Consider the following 19,960-nt stretch of genomic DNA (forward strand, 5'->3'; position numbering starts at 1 on the left):
TGTGAGCTGTGCCACACACCCACCCTTTCCACGGGCACTACAGTGCTGGGGAAGGTCAAGCATCGCTGCCTTCAGCTCTGCAAAAACACACGCACGAATAAAAGCCAACTGTGCCTGACAGCTCAAGCGCACCCTCGAGAACAGGACAGTTCCCACATAAATCCCAGTCTACGCGCACAAGCTCTCAAGGACTCTCCCACATGGCAGCTCAGCAGCCTTCGCTTCTACCGAGTGTTTCAGAAGTACCGACAGCAGAAAACAGCTCAAGTCCCAAAACACAGGTACTGTCACAGCATTGCCCTGCACCACCTACAAGCGTTTTTTCTGGTACCAGAGGAGGGAGGCTGAGCCAGACCCCGGCTCTGCCACCACGGCCTCCCGCTCCCCCAAAGGCGCAGCTCGGTCACTCACCCTTCTCCACGCGGCAGAGATCCCAGGGAGCGGCGAGCACGTCCGCGCCGGGAGGCGACGCCAGGAGCTCTGCAGAGCTGCGCTCACCGCGCTGGCCTGGGAGACGCCGCCGAACCTGCCGCCACCGGGAACGCACCGCGCCGAGAGCGGCACCCACCGTCTCCGGCCACGGGGCTCCCCCCTCACGGATGGAGGTGGGCCAGACAGCTCCTGTGCCTGGCAATACAGGGAAGAATGACATTCTTTGCTTTGGAAGGGCTGAAAAATTAAGTTTAAAGCCACTAATTTGATGCTGGCTGTAGTTTCCGAATTGGGACTGCAGCAGAGAAGCGCTGTGTGCCCAGTTACTCGCTCCTTTGCTCACGCAGGAGGAAAACCACGTACGCACACAGGCGTTGTCGCTCTCTGGCGCTGTTACGAGCTTCTCAAGAAACAGCTGCGGCATGAAGCGACTGCTCCTGGTTTCTGCTTCCTCTTGCCTTCCCATGGTGGGTAAGGACGAGAGGGAAAGACAAAGCCTTTCTATATGTGTCATCCTGACAACAGGAACAGCCGAGAGAATCGCTTGCCTTCCTCCAAGATCCACAGGTTTTTCCTTCTTTTCTATACTGATGCACGGTAAAAAAATACAAAAGTTCAGCTATCTGCCATCCAAGCCCTGTTCTCACAGAATATCTAGCTTCGGCATGCAAGATAAATAATCCAAAACCAATGTTAGAAAACCTATCTTTATTTAAAGAGCTAGAAAGTTCCTACTACAGGAAAGAGTACACCAACCAACGTGCCAATTCAGAATTTTGTGCTCTCCTCAACGTTTTTGATCTGAAGACAAGACTTAACAGTTTATTCATATAACAAGTTTTTTCAAAAAAATACTTAAGAGCAAAGCTTGTCTTAAGCCTTCTCCCACTCCTTCCTTCCAAAGGGGTCGGAATTGGAGAAGAGAGAAACCACCACAAAAATCTCAGGTCCATTACTCGCATAGGTTTGAGGTTTGAACATTTTGCTCCCACAAGCTGCCCCCAGCAGCAGCAAAGCCACACAGAGCTTGACGTTATCTTGCTGGTCCTGGTTTCCAGCCTCAGTGCAGCCGCAGAGGCGGAGCCGCTCGTGACAGCAGCCACTGCGGCGAGACTCAAACAGCAAACGTCCTGCACCAAGTCTGTCAGCTTTACTCTGGTTGCTGATGTATCAAAGCACTAGATTGTGATGAGCTTCTCTGGGGGTGACACGGCAATAGCGACGACCCACAGAATTGTTCTAGCAATGACTTTGCAATTGTGTGAAAGTGTATCAGCAGCAGCCTGCAAAGAGCCCCTGCAGACTGGCTCTAGGTTTCCCTACCCATTTTTAAATACCACAGCCTCAACACCTCACCTCCTCAGCCTCATATCAAAGCCGGACCAAGCTCCGAGCCAGAGGAGACAGATTTGCATTGACAACAGCAGAAACTGAGTTTACTCTGAGTTAACTGCTCTACAAAATCACCCCAAGTCACAGACATCTCCCCAGTGATTGACTCACCTTGGCAAAAATATCCTTTTGGAAGACCTACACTCAACCACCGCTTTCAGTACAGTTCACAATTAAAAACCAGTGCATTTCAAGCCATTAAATATGTTTAAATCTGCTGCACTAATTCGCACAACCAGAGCCTGCCAGAGCCTTCAGTTTACATAGACCCATACCTCACGTATACGGAATTAGCAAGAGCTTTCAGAAAGCTGAAGGCAATAGTTCAGTTGCAAAAACTTTGTCCAGAAGCACCTGCTTAGTAACTTATGCTTAGAATCCCTCTTACTTTAACCTTGAATTTGTTTAGGAAGGAGCTAGTCTAAATGATATTTCTCATTACACTAAGTGGATATACTAAGGTTTAGAAAGAACATTTTAGCTTTTAGTCCAGAACCCTGGTCCTGTAACAGACACTTTATAAAATGAGGGAGTTAAAAAGGAAAGAGTAGCCCCAAGAAATGCACCTGTGGATACACTTCCTCCTCTGCCTGAAAGAGGATCCTTGCTCTCCACGTCCTCTCTGCATTCTTCTGTCTAACACGGAATTCCAGCACCGCCAGAGACACTCCAGGCAGCCCCAGGACACCGCTGCATCTCAAAGGCAGAAGCTTTAAAAGGTTTAAAGCAACATCATGCATTAACATTTCAACTTTACCTAAAACTGATTAAGTACTTAACTTATACAATGTTAAGTGCTGCATAGAAACCCCTCAAGTCATCCTTAACAGAACATTAAATTAATCATTTGGTATATGAATAGCATATTATTTGTGAAGTCTTTGTCTTTTTCCTTAAGAGCTGAGAAGTTCTCAGATGGAACAGAGAAAGGTTGCTATACGACACGTGGATTTATCTTGTCAGTTAAAAACAAAGGCCAAAAAAAAGAAACCAACCCAAGCCACCCACCACACCACTACCCCTCTGCAAACACCACATGTATGAAGTCACCGCTACTTGTTACTAAACAGTAGGGTTTGCGTTCATGCCATCAGCACAAGTACGAGGAGCCAAAGGAAAAGCATCCAGGCTTCGACAGGAAAATCCCGTCAGGCAAGAACAAGGCGTTCTGCCAGGCTCTGACACTGGGAAGACTCTTGTGAGAAGTAAAGATTCGGTCCTGAGCTCCCACGTGCTTCACGGGGCTCTCCTGCGGGTGGAACAAAGCTGTATTTAACCAGTCTCTGCAGTACATGTTACCCCATCGCAGCCCAAATTACGTGCGGGCAGGTGCTCCACCCCACTGCCAGTCTCCGCTACACGGCCACAATACAGACAAAGAGAGCGACAAAAGCGAGACCATCGTTTCTTTTTATTTTAAGATGTCACTATTAACACACATTAGTCAAGCTACCCTAAGTAATCCCCTAGACACCTAGGGAATCTAAAATCCTCTACGATATTATTAGCTCAAGAGACCACCATTAAAAGCTTTGATTTTTAGTGTTTATGTAACAAAAGTCTAACAAGACTGACGTTCTGCTTTCATCCCGTCAGACTAATGTGCGCTTTAGTGACAATATCCATTTACAAATCAACAATACATCATACATCATCCCCAGTTTTACCTCTGGAAAGTGCTAAATGGAATCAATGAACCATCTATTTACAATTTCAAATCCTAATATATTTACAATAGAAACCAAAAGTATTTAAAACCATTAAATATAGTGTTTAACTCTGCTATATTAGTTTACATGAACACAGCTTACCTCTGGCATCATATTTCCAACGCTAATATTTCTGCCAGTAATTTAAGATTTTTTTAAAAAATTGCTTTTCCTGGAGGGAAAAAAATAAAAGCTTAAAAACCAACCCAAAACCTCCAGGCATTTCAAAGCCCTGAGGAATTACCCACCCTAGACAGTCTTCAGGTAGAAGTACTGCAGTGTTCAAGAGAGACTTCCAAACTCCAGGCAAGCCTTTAAAATCTGATGCATATGTAAAACATTACGAGCTAGTAATCTGTTGAACAGGTTTACTGGAGTCACTGCTACCATTCAGGTTTTACTAATCCGTAGTCAAGAAGGAAACTGCCGCGTCGCCTTTTCTCCCTCCATTACATTCCCTCCACCCACAGAAAGTGTTTTGTGCACCATGGTCCAGAAGAGCTAAGTGGGCATCGTCTTCTCTTCTTTGCTGAAAGGCTGAACCGAGCCAGGCTTTACCCAGGACAGGCCAGACACGTGTGTGCTTTTGCAGTGCTGATCTTCTGGCTTCTTCTAGGTAGAAGAAAGTTGAAGTCATAACTATTAGATATCTCAAACCCTCCTCAGTCCCTCCCCATCCATTTTGCCTTTGGCAAATACAAGAACAAAAGAGGCTATCACCGTGTCCTCTCCTCAAACAGAAACAGCAAAACAGCTGTTGATTTGATTTCTGTGAACCTGTGTGGCATCTGCAGAACTACCCTGATGTTACAGGAGAGGTTTAGTGACTTAGTTCACGTACTGCTGCCCCACCATAATGATTAAAAGATATTCTGTGAACAGTGTCCTTTGCTTGAAGGCCGTGGCCCAGCACCACTGCACTGCTCTTTGCCAAATTTTTTGGTCCTAGAGAAAGCAGCATCAATCCAAATGGAAACATTTCTGTCATTAACCTGACATTGTAAGTGCAGCACAGACCTTGTGATGCTGGGTGTACTGAGGAGCACTGCACCCCACTGATGGCTCCTCAGCGCAAGTTAACAAGGCAAAGCAGCAACCGATACCTTTGCTATACCATGGAGTATAACAAAGCATGGTCCTTCCCCTCCCTGAGCACTTATCACAGTTAAATGCTTAAACGGTAGCTCTTCATACCCAACACAATGCAACAAACGTTTGAGACTGACTATTGCAATTTTGAAGACAGAAAAACAGCTTCAGGTTGAGGAAGACAGGTGCAACTTCAAGCATCTGCAGACTTAAAGTAGTTTAAGAAGATTAGTAAATTAGATACCTACTCTAGCAGGTCAAAGGAACAGAGCAGCTCGCAGGTTTTTTGCATACCAGGAACTAGCCCTGCCACCACTCTGCTACAGGCTCATCAGATCACCTGTAGGCCAACTACATCAAACCTGGAATGATGCACCACGTTCTAGAAAGGGATAATTATATGAGTAGACTCTTGTCATACGATGGGAGGCCTTTTGCCTGACAAAATAAACTAAGTCAGCAAGAAAACTGAACATGCACTTCTGTCCCTCCCCATGTTTTGTGTAAAGGTGGCACTGTGTGGCAGAATTGCCATAACACACCAGAGAATAGCAAACCGGAGGGATCAGTTCAGCTCTAGCCCGGTGGAACAGCACCTGCCTATTGCGTGGTGCTCACAGGACATCATCCAGCAGAAGACATGGGCTGGGCAGGGAACTGCGGCATCACCGCCTTTCCTGGGGACAGCCCTAGAACGGCCTCGCTGTTTGCCAAGGCCCAGGAATTACACAGGTAATAAACAGGGATCCAGGGCCACACAAGAAGGGAAAGGTAGGAGACAGGATTAGGGAACTTCCTTTTACAAGGATGGAAAAGAACATTCTCAGCTACACTGGCGCCTGGGAACAAATCTCATAAGGCACAGAAGTCTGCCCATTCCTGCTATCGACAAACTACTCCAGCAAGTACCACACACGCAATAGTTACTGAAGATGCTAGTTCTCACTTAAGCTAACATCCATCTCCAAAGAAAAAAGGTGAACAAAAAGTCATCACTGGCGTTACATTTGCTATCACCTTCTGGGACATCATATCCCTTCCATTTCAAGCATCTCAATCTGTTTTTCATTTAAAGGATAAGAAGAAAGGAGTTGGAGAACGAAGGAGAAGGGAAAAGTCAAAAATATTTCTTAAGTTCTTATAAGAACATCAGCAAGTCAGAATCTGATCAAAATGTTTTCCTGTGTGTTCTAAGGCTGGAGAAAGGCCACCTCACCTCAAGCCCTGCTGTGACTCCGGCAGTTGGGAACATTGCTACACTGAGCTTACAGGCAGCGTATTGTATTAAGAACACTAGAAAAATCTCATTCCTGCCAGAAGACGTGCAAGAACATGATGTAAAGCTTGCAGTGAGGAAGACTGAAGTTTGGACTGACAATTTTTTTTTATTAACTACAAAAAAACGCAGCAAACCACACCACAGCTCTAGTGCAAGGAGCCCAAGTCAGTAAGACACTCAGAGTGCATTTCCTTGCCATTCCACCAAAGACACCAGCCACCATTTCAGAACCCGAGGCGCTGCCAGTGGATGGACCTGTCATGCCACTCAGTGCAGACCCAGAAGTGCTGTGTGCCACCTCTTGTCAAGTGCAAAGAAACAATTCAAACAAACAAACCAACCAACCCCAAAACCAAAAAAACCAAACACACCCATTCCCCTCCCATAAAACCGAAGGTGTTGCTCAGGTGAAAGCTATCTGTACCAACACACTCTTGCTGTATCTGTCAGAGTGTTTTGTGATAGAAGTCACTCCAAGAACCCTTCGATTAACGGCAGCGTTACAGACGTGAGCAAGGTACTCAACTCTGCTTGTGCTGCGTCAGAAAGTTTGGAATGGGAAGAAAGCCCTGAAGCTTTGATTCAGTAATGAAAGATCTCAAAACAGAAAAGAACAAAGTTGAGGACTGTCAGGTTATGCAGTAGTCAATGTCATGACAAGCAAACAGGCAGCTCACAGATCTCTCCTTCTTCTTTCCCTTCCATTCCTAAACAAAAAAAATATCTGCCACATCTGCCAACAATTGTACTAACAAAGCTTTGCAGCTGGCTAAATGATTAATTGCTTAACACACTGGAGTTAGAACACTGACATAAGCGCTTAGTTAGGAGACCAAATCAGCTTCAGCACGGCCGCTGATCCAAAAGAGGGGTGGAATAAGGTCTGTCCAGTACATTTTCATCACAAGGAGACAGAGAACATTTCTTCTCTTATCAGGCAATAAACCCTCGCTACAGGTGAGAATATGGACTTTGCACATACCTTCTGAGTTAACATCTTCTCTCTAGCTTCATCATGTATAGCTGGATTCCACGGAGAAAAACTATGGAGAAAGTATAGTTCTCTCTTACTTTGCATTTTTACAAACCACATCATAAACAGTGCAGAGAGCAGCAATTTTCCTTGGTTTACTTTGCTGAATTTCGAGTAAACTACACGTCTGACTTTTCAGTGTTAAAACATACAATTAAGTACTAAATCCATTAATCCACTGCCATGGATCTTTTCAACAAGAAGTATTTAGGCTTTAATTTTCGCTTGCCATGAAAACTGGCAATTCAGCAGGTGCTACATGAAGTTCTACTGGTACTCACTACTGAGCTGACTGCTCCAGCCCCTAGGAAGTCAAGCTTAAAGTTATTACAAAAGTATGACCCAAGTGACAATCACGCAAATTGACTTCAAGAAAGCCCAAAAGCAATATTTACTCCATGGGTCTCTACTTGAGGGAGTGTGTCTTGGGACAATGTGTTTCTTTGTTTTGGGGTTGGTTTGTTTGTGGCTTTGTTGAGTTTCTTTTAAGTCTTGGTTGCTTAGTGAAAAAACAGTAAACACAAAAGTCTGATTATATTCAAGATTCACTCAAAACTGAACAGAAGGAAATGAGGGTAGGAATATTCAGAACACCCAAAGTGTTGCTATGAATGTAAGAAAAAACAGGTCAGTCAACTTGGCAGGGTGAGCCTTCAAATCAACAACTATACCAAAACTTGTTCTCGAAACGTTACAACATGGTGAATTTGCTCATGGTACTTACATGATTGCATAGGGATCCTCTATTTTGGGCTGATCAAATAAATGACTGCTGCATAGTTTGACACTGTCTACCACTTTACTTTTGAACAGCTGAATATCTTTTTCATACCTGCAAGAGAGAAGTAACGTTAAGTAATTGCAAGGAGGCAAAGGTTTGCTCTAGAGCCACAGATAGACTTGGCAAAGCCTCAACTTTAGTTCCTAGTGCAACCAGCTCTAGAGGCAGAGACCATGAACTGATAAATAATTCCACAAACCTCTTGCTTCTGCAGGTCTATGGAAAAACAAACCTCTTACGAGACCATGTCTGTACGCATGAAAGATACTCACAGCACTGCAGCCTCAGGGTTCAGAGGACTCGTTGTATCAATCTTGTAGAAGACTCTGCGAGCGTACATTAGTACTTGCCATATGTGATTATGGTTTCGCCTAAAAAGAACAAAACACAATGAAGAAAGGAACAAACTTCTTTCAAATTATACATCAATATGTTACCACTAACCTCCATTTTGCAAATGCTCTTTTCACATCCAGTTCACCAGATAAAGGATCTACTAGTGGGTGGAAGACAGGCAGATCAAAAACCAAGCGCTGCATTAGAAAAAATAAATTAGTTATAACAGCTTTGATCCTACTGTTAAATCCACTGGGTGAAGGTCAGTTAGATGTTGCTTCCAAGTACTAATTAATTGTTACGGTATTAAAAGAAAGCAACCTGAAGTGATTTACACCAGCTGTGAAAACGTAACCCAATGCTCATGTCACATGCAGGGTCCTGTCCTCTCTCACATGCTTATCGCCAAATCAGGAAACTAATCCAGCCAACTGCACAAGCTCTAGCGTCTACACAGGTAATAATACTGGTTAAGATATGATTAAAGGAGTTTTTCTTGTTCAGCTATTTGTGACTGAAAGCTTTTCATACACTTGAGCTACAACTGATACTTTTTTACCCTATACTGTGCAGCAACACCGCAGTGCTTTCAGTTCTGTACAGCCAGATTCCTCTGGTGTTCGTGCATTCTTCCAAAAGAAAACTTAGTTACAACAGGAAGGTTTTAAAGCCCTATGCTAGCAAAAAAATGCTGGCTGTATGAGAGGTACTAAAGTCTAATTTTTGAAAGAAACTGCTTTGTACCAGTTCTGTCCCTTGAAAGATAATAGCTTCACACAAAGCCTGACATCAAGCAGACAGCTTCCCGACCTAACAGCTTGTTCTCAGCCCTAGCGGTTACATACACCTGTTCCCCAGTCTTCCTCGTCAAGAAACGTGGCCGAGGCAGCCAGCTGCTCTGCTCGGAAGAGTCAGATTGCCACCATTTTAAAAAAATTTTTTGATTGATGTAATAACTTTGATATTTTTTCCTAAATATAAAAAGAGAGAAAATAGGTGGAAGGTAACACCACGCTGTCTCCCTCTCCCTTTGTTTCACCAGCTTTCTTCTCAAGTTCTTTCAGTTCTTTGTTTCAATTTAATTTAGAAGAGAGGCAAGAAACCCTGCAGTACTTCAGCAAGCACAGCACAGGTGCCTGGAGTTTATGCTCCATTATATCACTCCTCAGAATTTAGATACTTCTTTAAGCGTTTAAACATTAACTTCCTTGCCAAGGAAGTAGCAGATCAATAGGTGAGGTAAAGACCTCGTTGATTACTTAATACTCTAATGCATCTAACCCATGAAATTCACTGTATGCCAGCCTCAGTAATCAGAGTAACGCGATTCTTCCACAGGTATTAGGAAATACGTACAAGATATCACAAATGAGCCCAGCCGACTGAACAAAACTAGCTCAAGGAAACGAGAAGCTGATCAGTATATTAGCGTTAACAAAATGTCATACTTAGTACATCAGAAAACAAGAAAAATCCAAGACCCACACAGCTACTTACCGGGCAGTCTCCATCTGGGTAATTATCAGGAATATTGACAGTAAATTTAAACACACCGTCCTGGTAGAGCCCATGTCTTATGAATATTACACCAAACCACACTGCAAGTGAGAAATTTTGCTTGAGTGAAAGAATTTAAATATATCTGTATATATAAAAAATTAAACGTTAAGTTTAAACTTACTTAATGCTGATTGGTAAGATGGCTGCACATAGACGCCCGGCAATTTCTGCTTTACAACCAAGGTACTGCAAACAGAATTGGTATTTAGAACAGCTCCACAAGTACATTAAATCTACAGCAAGCTGAGAGCAGTAAACCCAAAATGTGCCGCCAACAGCTTAACAGGGACTTCTTCACAAACTTACAATCCATTCCCAAGGGTAAACCGCTCTCAGAAAGAGGCAGCAGAAATCCAGTGAAACCATATCCTTTCACTCTTGCTTTTCCTACCTCTCCACTTAAAAAGCCTCTCAAAGGAAACATGATTTCTCCAGAGAAAACTTAAGTGGAGAAGCAGAAATAAATTCTTCCCCCAGTAAATGCATTTAATGCACGTCAGTAATGAAATGTCCACTTTTCTGTCAAAACCCCAAAGTAAAGAAGAAAAGAAGAAATGCAACTATGTAATTTTGAATGCAGACTTGCCATCAACTCTAGTTAATTCTGACATGTGATGAAAGCTTTAACTTCAATTTTAAACATGTAGTTTTTCAGTTTTAGGTAAGACTACGCTGCAGGTCAAACCGAAGTTACACTGGCAGCTGACAAAACAAACCTAACAGAGAATAAAAAGAGGCAGCAGGGTGTATTAGAGACCTGCATCGAGTGATCAGAGGCATCTCATTAACAAGATGGACCAAGTCATTTTCCCAAACTTGCACTTACTTGCTGTCTCTCTTGTGAGGATCTTCAGTCCCCAAGGACCAGAGCATTACAAAAAGAGTTTCTCCCTCTCCCTTTGCCTTTTAGGAAACTCCACTTGACAATCAACAGCACTACCAGGGCAAAATGTGCTATTTTTACTATTTTTCAAATCAATGAATGCAAGAAGTTGCTAGTAAGTTTAACCAGCTGTAGTTGTATGGTAGGCAAATTCTACTGAACACTAAATGATAAACCAAATTAGTCACTTCATAGGTTTTCCAGTTACTTGGCATACAGGCCCATTAAATTAAACTCCTCATGCTTGCACAAATAAACAATAATATTAGAGCAAAATATTAACACAATTCTCTGCTTTCCAAAATTTTCATTATTTCCCCAATAATGCTTTGTTAAGCTAGAGGAGTTTACATTATGATACCAATATATTTTTGCATGCTGCAGAAAAAAAAATCTTTCTTGAATTAAGAAGTCAGGGTCAGTTCCCTGAAAAAAGGGAGATTGTTTTGAGAGTTCTCACTTTCAATTAAATGGTTAAATGCAAGGACTGAAACTCAGTGTTGCATAAGGACTCCAGAGATTCCATTCCAAAAGGCACGACATACTTGACAATCCAGAATGTCTGTTACAGAGGAAGTCCCTTCAGCTTTGTAGCACAAAATAGTTTATGTAACTTGATAGAACTAGAAAGTTTTGCAGACAAGTAGATATTTGTGCGCTCCCGCAGCGGCCTACAAACCACTAGATTGGATCAAACGCAGTGGACCCAAAAGAAGCTATTTAAATCACACTAACTGCTCCCTAAGTTTCACGTTCAGCATCACTGAAAGACAGGAAAGAATGGAGTCTCCTAATATCCATTTAATAAGTCATATCAGGTGGTGTTCAAGTGTTCTACGCAACAACTGAAGGAAGCTCCCACATCCTAACTCCATTAGACAGCACTATACATTCATAACCACCTCCCCACTTGACAGCTGCTTGCTTCTATTTTAATAACTCGTTTCAAAAACTGAGTCGTTCTGACCAAAAAGCTACTAGGATTGCTAAACCTAAAATGCGTTTACCTGACAACTTAGAAATGTAATAACTCAGATAACTGCAACTAAACACACCCTTTAAAATCTAATCTCATTCTCCTCTTCCCTGCTACCTCAAGAGATTCAGACTGCTGCTCCAGAAAACAAATTTTGTGAAACTTAACTTTTACTGCCTTCTTCAAGGACTAAGGCAGAGACACCACGAAAGAACTAGATCCCTGCATGTTTTTTTTCCCACTGAAGCATAAGCCCAGCAACTCAAAAGAGACAAAAAATAAAGTGAAAACCTACAATTCTGCAAGGAGGGAATACTCCAAATAAAAAGGCCCATAAGAAGCATGTGTTCCATTTGTGGACTGGGACGAGGTGGCAGGTGAAGCAGGCTTGGTTATTGGCACAGCATTCTTTGGAATAGAAGGCAACTGTTTCTTTGCAGAGGCTCGTAGAGGACTGGTTCGCAGCTCTCCACTCAAAGTTTTCTCTTCAGCTTCAGGTCTCTGTCAGATTAAAAGAGAACCATGAGATTACAGGCCATATTTCATAGACATTTAACATCTGAACATATTTTAACACAGGTTTAAACCCAGCCTTGCTAATTACAAGTTTGGCCAATGAAGTATATCCTGGGTTTGGTGTTCTATTGCTTGGGGGCAGGGAAGTGGGGGTGGCGTCTCCTTAGGTTTTGTTTTTAAATAGACTTTGATTCAATCAAACCTAGCCGACAAGCACAGAAGTCACCACTGCTGGATAGGAAATCTGCAGATTAGGACAAATGCTTAAGGAGGCTTACATTTATTTAGAAACTGGAACCAGACAGTGTAGAACATCAGCTTAGAAGTCAATCTATTTCTAGCACACAGTGCATTCAAGATAAATCATTTCTACTGTCAGGCATCCTCACACTCTAGACTTCAAAGTCTTTAAAAGTAGTGTAGCAAAGCTGAGATGAAATAAGAACTTTCCACAGAAAATTTTATGTATTTTACTTCCTGCCTGTGCTTAAAACACCAACATCTCACTTGGAGCTGATCATGTAGCCCATTCCCACTGTGAGAGAATCACCACTGGACAGCAATATCAAGCCCAGTTTAAATAGTTTGGCTATAGCAACCTTTTATGCCTACGCTGTCTTTTATTAAAAAAAGAAAAACCAAACCCAACCCTTTTCTACTTAATTGGTCACTGCTACACTGCTAGAGAATACTGCATTATTTACAGACCCCGAAATGAGCCTATAGATTGCCAAGAGAAACCTGCAGGCTATAGACCTAATTTAAGCTAGTCACAGTGACTAATGGCATGAGTTAGACTACAGTGTTTTGAAGCGCTTGAGACTCGGACTAGCAACACCACCTATGCCACAAGCATCAACAACACAATTATGTAATTTGCCCTAGCACTGAACACCTGAGAAGTGTTTAACCCTTGAACTATCGTGTTTTTATTATTGCTGCCAACAGCATATGCAATAGCATTATGGAGGCGCAGTTTGGTCAATGCTCACTGCACATGCAATACCTGGCTAAGCTCTATCCAAGCCAGTAAACAAATGTCCTAAGAAACAAGTGTTTCAACCATTTGAACAAGTTTGTTTCATTTTTCCTACTTAAAGATGCTTCAGATAAGAAAAGTCAACCAATTCTGGAGCAGACTCCATCCACAGGTACATTCCAGGTAATACAACTCAAAGCTCGCTTACACTTTTCTTGAAGATGATCGCGATCCTTGGGATAAAACACACGCTCTGACTGTATTCACAGGTTGTCTGACGGGCTTTTCCAGAACCGCCACCGTCCCCCAGTGCACGTTAGCACCTTACAGCACCCACTCGTTCAACACCTACCTTGCGCACAGAACCTGTAGACATGCTCCAGAAAGGGTTCATAACGTGCACTCCAAATGAAGGACTGCAACTTCTCAGTGTCTTCAGAGTGTCCTCAGGCCTCTCTGGTTTATATCCTAAAAATACACAGAATGAACGCGCATTCTAACAGATAAACAGGACTCCATAAATAAATAGGATTCTAATTCTGCAGCCAGCTTTGTATTTCTGTAACTTCAGAAGAAAACTTCTTGTAGTTAAGACTGACAATAGTTAAAATTGCCAAAGCTCTACTAGACTCCAGGACAATAACATAGTTGTCTATGAAATAATTTTTGCGTGTGAATCCCTGCCTTCTTTCTGCTGGAAAGACACTCTTAGGTTCTGCATTCCGTTTTGTGTCTTGCCAACTGGGGAAAAAAAAAAAAAAAAAACACACACATCTATTGGCTCAGCACAGTCAAGAAAGATCCTCTACAGGTGTAAAAATGAAGAAGTTATGACTGCGCCATTTCGGCCCAGCCGCGCACAGTGCCGGTGGCTCTTCTCGCGTGGCAAAGCGCTGCCCTTCGCACACGCTGCTGACTCCGCATGTTTCTGGAGCGCTGCAGTTTGAAAAAACCTCCGGCATTCCTGGTGAAAGAGATGATCCTCCCATTGAGTCTGCACCATGAGTGTGTCATTCTGGTTCCATCTGCATTGGAACACCACCAGGAATTGACAAAGCCACAGAACACTGAAGTTTTGCCGTAGCTTATTTAATGGTTTCATTATGACTCCGAGGCTTAGTGCTCTTTTGATCAGCGGTTCAGTAACGAGGACTTTAGCAGCATTTAGAGTTTCAGTGTGTCATCGATTATGTCCTTGGTTTTCTCTGCCTTTTTTTTTTTTTTTTTGAAGTATTGCTATTGTTTGTACAAGAACCCTCCATCGCACCTCTTGTCTGGCACAGTCTATTTCCTCTACTCTCTTTTTTTTTTTTTTTCCCCTCCAGTTCTCCTGGTTTCCCTTCCCCTCCCCACTCCCCAATTTCTGGCTATATTAACTGAGTTTTCAGGCAATTCACTTTACTCAGTTTCTTTAATAGGCAATAGTACACCACTGACCAAGGCAATTCATGGGATGTGAGAGAAACAGAGAGAATGGCACAGGCCTCTACTGGGCTCACCACTAAGATTTTCTACAGTAAGCAAGGCACCACCCGTTCACCAATTGCTTTGATTAGTTTATAGAGAAAATAGTTATGATCAAAAATTTTCCTAAAAGGAAAATAAATGCCAATCTTGTTAAAAGAAAAAAAAAAAAAGCCAGACAATTTATTCCAAGGAAGTCTAGCAATGGTAAGTTTTTAAAAGAAACATTGATATCAAAGCATAGGTATCCTTCTAGACTATGCAGCAGCCAAGCATGCAAAAAATGCAAGCACCATTCAGAAAAGTGATGAAAACTAAATAATTTCCCCATCCCCAAACAATCTGAAACATTCCAGTATGCATTATTCCTCCAGATATTTTTCCTCTTCAGCAGCCAAAGTGTCTCACATCATTCTGAGGCACTGAAAACAGAGTCAAAGCCCAGCTCCTGCGCTGGGGCATGTCCTGCGATGGCAAGGAGGGGTTTTCACTTTTCCCCTCTCCTGTCCACGAAACTCAGCCAGAATAAGCAAGACAGCAAGATGCTCGGCTAGGAAGATACAAGACGTTTCCTTGGGAAACTGTGGTGTAATCAGAGGAACTGACGCACAGAGAGCACCTGCATGCCACGGCTTTGACAAGAGAGAAACGCGCTGGAAGCTGAGGTACGGGTCAGGACACAATGAGCTGGAATCTGGAGTGGGATGGTTTTTTAATTCGTTTGTTTGGTTTGGGCTGGTGGTTTTTTTGAGACTAGGTAGTGTAAATTGCATTATTCCAGAGCCAGAGATACAGGAGTTGCGCAGGACAAAGAATGAGGTGTGTACATAAAAAACAGCCTAACCTGCTTCCAGTGAAACAGGGAACTGATGCAGAAGTTCGATAACTGGCACTAGATGGAGTTCACTCACTGACTCCACCTTTCAGAAAGCAGCTGTGCATTTCAGTACCCTCCCAGCTTTTTGAAAAGCTTTTAATTAGAGAGATGCCTGTTTACAAGCTATTAAGAACAGTTTACATCTCCAAATAAAACATTATTTTAGCTCTAGTTGTACTAAAGAGATTCTGCTGCTTGGAGATCTTTTATCCAGTTGCCTGCCAGTAATAAGCGATACATGGTATTGGCCTCAACTCATTGTCAAACTGTCTCCAGTCTCATTCACCTGTTAAAATACTGTTTATGATGGAAAACTAACAACCTCAGAGTACCAGCTTCCCAGAGGAAGGTCATTTAAAAAGCCTTCAAAGGTGTTTTAGAGTTTGTTTCAAATCACGTTCACTCATGTAGCTATGCTACATGTGAGTAGAGAATGATTTCAGTACAGGAAATGTATCTGCAACTGCTTATGGTCTCTAGTGCCTTCACCTCACAATTTACCACCCCACATTAATCACAAGAATAATTTTTTAAAAAGTAACAGCACATTTAAGTGAGACCGTTTATCCTACTTTTCACTAGGCAGAAGGTCTGCAGCAAACTAGGAGAGTCAAGCCCCAACGTCATTAAGCGGAATTTCTGGGAAGTTTAGTCATTCAATCTTACACGGGCTACAACGTCTGCTACAAGGTACCTACTGCTACAGCACCTACGAGCTGTGACTACTGAAGCCATCAGCTTCCCGAAAGAACTCAATACACCCTCTTCATTTTATGAAAATGAAATAAACACACTCAAAATCATCACCCTGTCTCCTTTCACATGGTCGTCATTCACAGTGCTGCACTTACGAACAGGCACTGAGCGTGCCGCTCAGTAATATGTTCTACTATTTCTGCTGTTTCAAGAATAGAAAATAACAGCGACTCTCCTAAGCGGTCCCCCTCCCCGGGCTTTTTACACGTATCTTTTTCTCCAGTGTTTTCCTTCTAGTACAACAGCAACTTAAAAAAGACACCACGCAAACCTGTGAAAAAGCATTATTTCAGGTGCTGCTTCTTGGAAAGGCCTTTTAACTTCTGCACAGCACTGCAGTACTGAGGTCCTGCCACACCTGTACCAAGAAATCACCTGCTGCCAAGCAGACCCTTACGCTGCTGCTCACCAGTGCTGAGGTACACAATAACCAGAGCGGTCTGAGCAAGCATAAACTCATGTGGTACTTCGTCATCGCTATAAAGTACTTCGAAAACCAGTGTTATCACTAACATAAACCAAAGTTTTAAGCACTTTGCTCATGCACCTTTGCATTCTCTACTCTATTCTCGTTACTGATTATTTCTATTATTTATAGCTACGGTCACATCATGTGTCATAAGGCTGTCGGGCATTGCAACAGGCTGCCCAGGGCAGTGGTGGAGTCACCATCCCCAGAGGTGTTTATAAGGCGTTTAGATGAGGTTCTTAAGGACATGGTTTAGCGCTAGAGTTTGGCTGGGTTATGGTTGGACTCGATGATCCTGAGGGTCTCTTCCAACCAAAGTGATTCTATGATTCTATAATTTTTCCCCTATCGTCATTAGATTAAATACACCACCAAACCAATTTGATAAAAACTTCAGCCATCTGGAACGGAGTGCTTTTCTAAATATTTTCTGGAAACATAAAGGATTCAAGAAGAAGAAAAAAGAAATTCTAGACAAACATATATAAAAGTATATATATGTTTCTATGTGTTTTATTCCCTACCTAAAAGTGAAAAGGACCACTCCTACACCTGAGAATAAAGAAAGCTCAATAGGCAGGGCACTAGAGAAGAGCATTACATGCCCTATGTTTGTCCAGCAGCTGTATCTGTCAGTTTCCACCAGCACACGTTCCTCCTCAGCACACCTGCTGCTGGTCTCTCCAGGGCCTCAACAGCCCACACCTGAACCTCCTGGACGAGCCCTAAGCACAACGCTGACCCGCCGAGCCTGTTTGCCAGCTCCTCCTCCACGGGTGCATCGCACCCTCCGACCAACACCTGCTGCTGCGGCTTGCAGCCTGTCACACACTTCTGCAGGAAACCACAATCTATGCCCAGAAAACGAGCTTACGGAAGAGCGAACAGTTTAAAAGCCACCGCGGGGGGGCGGCCCGCCGAGGCGCTCAGGACGGCTGGGCTCAGAGGGACTGACGGCTGGAGGACAAACAAACCGTTCTGCAGAGCCCCGCGCTGCGTGCCGGCCGGCCCGGCGCCGCCGCTCGCAGGGCGCGGAGGGACGGAGCCCCGCGGGCCCGGGGCCGCCCCGAGCCTGGCGCTCGGCCCCGCCTGTGGCCCGGCCGGTTCCCTCGGGGGGGCCGGGGCCGCCCGGGCCGGCACACGCTCCTCACGGGGACAACGGGCGGGCGCCGCCCGGCCCCCTCCGGCGACAGGTGTCGGCCCCTCGGGTGCGCCGGCCGGGACACCCGCCGCGCTCCCGCCCCGCCGGGGACTGTCCCCCCGCCACCCTCCCGCCCGCGCGGGCCGGGCCGGGCCCTGCGGTGCCGCCGCGCTCCGGTGCTCGCTCACCCGCTCCCGCCGCTCCGCTCCGGCGCGGCCCAGGCCCCGCCAGCCCCGCCGCTGCCCCATTGAGAGCCCGCCCCTCGGCAGCGCACATCCGGACCCAGCCTTCTCTCCGGCCAATCGCCGTTCGGTTCTTCCGGGAAGGCCCGGCGGGGCGGGGCAGCGGCCCCCAAGCCAGCCAATCACAGCCACGTGGGTGCAAAACGCCGATTCCTTCCCAGTCACGGCGCGGGGCGGGCGGCAGCGGAGGGATCCGCCCTGGGAACGGGACTGGTCCGAGTGCCTGTCCGTCTCGGGGCGGGCGGACCAATGGGCAGGGGTGACGCACTTGTCACTCTCTCAGCAGGAAGAAAGCGCTGGGGCTGGAGCTTAGATAAGTCAACCTCTCTCATTGGCCGGCGTGGCGAGCGGGGAGGCGTGCGATTGGCGGCTGGGAGTGGGGGCGGGAATTAGCGCCATCACTCAAAGACTGCGTGCTTTTCGCAGATTTCTGAAAACTGCGTGGACGGGACACATACTTTTCCCTTATTGAAGTTAAAAATACACATCAGCTTCCACCGTTATGGCTGAGCGGGTGTACATGAATACACACAGTGTTAATTTACAGCTAAGTATAGGTGTGTGTAAGTATAGATGTGTATATGTATATATATACACACACGTATACGTGTGTATATATACCTATATATACTTATGCGTTTAGATATATACACGCACATACATACAGACACACATGCAAATATACACATGCAAAATTTATCTCTGAAAAGCTGCTGGCGAGAAGCAGCAAAATAAGTACAAAATTTATTTTGATTTGTTTTGATTTGCAATTAGACTTTTTCTGAGCCCAGGAGAACAACTGCAAAATACGCTTCACCAAAACTGAAGTGATTTGTCAAGGTTTGGGCGATGATGACAAAATCTATGCTATCTCCAGGACAAAAATTACAGAGAAAATTCAAAATCAATGAATACAGGATGGATTTCTTTTTGTTTCTAGGCTACAAGCCAAAATACCACACTAAGGCAATCCCTTTGTCACAATTACCGTAACCTTCTCCTGTCTTCCTGTCCTCAAAAGGCCATTTTAAAATCTCCAGTCAGTTGATAACTTTTTTCTGGCCAAATCACTGCCCCAGTTTCTAAAGCCCTTTGGCAATTTCTGTTCTGGGTGTTTCAGCCGCACAATAGCCTAAATCCCCTCCCTTCCCTGTCACAGGCAGGAACAGGCACCTGGTACCTCCTGCTCCTTCTTCACCTCCCTCTTTTTTTATAGATATATATTTATATGTATATATGTATTTTTTTATAAATTATATGTAAAAATTTTATATATATATATATATCGCGTCTGCATGTCACGCAGATCTCATAGATCTTACACAGCAAAATTCTGTGGCTCAAACAATGTTTTAGTGTTAATTGAGTGGACATGCTCGGGATGGTGCAAAACAATATCACAATCATAATGTGAATAATATTTTAACATTGATACCATGGGTTGATACTTTATCAAGCCATTGAACACAACACTGTTAATCTTCCAAACCCCACTATAGTCTGAAGTTTCCTATTTTGCCAACTACAGAAATAATACTTTGACAAGAAAGAACTAATTTTTGTCTAATACATTGTCTTAAATGCTTTTTTCTGAACCACTGATAAGGAAAACATTTTTTCCATCATTTTTACTAGAACCACCTGCAATTTATGTACAGATCTACACCACCATCATATGTGTGAATCCAGAAACAGTATCTGTTTGCAATCTGGATGCAAGGCCATCACTTTAAATAGTGTTTCTGTGCCCAAATGATGCTAAATGTATTCCTAAAATAATCAGAGCGCTCTGGTTTAGGTGCCTGGATTTGTGGCATTCTTCTGTCCTGTGATCACGTGAGGAAACCCGAAAACATGGCTCTTAGTTAAATGCAATAATTAACCTTTGAGTGTCTGTGTAAACCTCACTGAGCAGCACTGATCGTACAACTGCAGTGTAACAAACTATATTCTCTCTTTTCTTTCTGAAGCTCAAAGCCCATCCAAACAGATGTCCTCAGGTGAGCTTGACACATCAGGAAAGTTAAACAAATACCTAGTTTACAC

At 43.9% G+C, this 19,960-nt stretch overlaps 1 protein-coding gene across 2 annotated transcripts; it reads right to left on the bottom strand.

Annotated features, from left to right (window-relative positions):
• Nucleotides 1-3,216: 3,216 nt before the first annotated feature.
• On the bottom strand, nucleotides 3,217-17,931 carry AKTIP (AKT interacting protein). 2 transcript variants are annotated; one of them, XM_065641011.1, is made up of 10 exons: nucleotides 17,861-17,931; nucleotides 13,318-13,433; nucleotides 11,766-11,971; nucleotides 9,733-9,797; nucleotides 9,549-9,649; nucleotides 8,160-8,248; nucleotides 7,988-8,086; nucleotides 7,659-7,766; nucleotides 6,884-6,944; nucleotides 3,217-4,145 (listed from the first exon to the last, which is right to left on the bottom strand). In XM_065641011.1, the coding sequence occupies exons 2-10, from the start codon at nucleotides 13,357-13,359 to the stop codon at nucleotides 4,035-4,037; spliced, it is 882 nt and encodes a 293-aa protein (XP_065497083.1). In that variant the 5' UTR covers nucleotides 13,360-13,433; nucleotides 17,861-17,931; the 3' UTR covers nucleotides 3,217-4,034. The 2 variants fall into 2 exon arrangements, with proteins under 2 accessions (XP_065497083.1, XP_065497081.1); XM_065641009.1 differs by lacking the exon at nucleotides 17,861-17,931 and having other exon boundaries at nucleotides 3,217-4,142; nucleotides 13,318-13,428.
• Between the last annotated feature and the right edge of the window lie 2,029 nt (nucleotides 17,932-19,960).

This window comes from Caloenas nicobarica, chromosome 9 (genome assembly GCF_036013445.1).
Source record: "Caloenas nicobarica isolate bCalNic1 chromosome 9, bCalNic1.hap1, whole genome shotgun sequence".
NCBI classification, from domain to species: domain Eukaryota; kingdom Metazoa; phylum Chordata; class Aves; order Columbiformes; family Columbidae; genus Caloenas; species Caloenas nicobarica.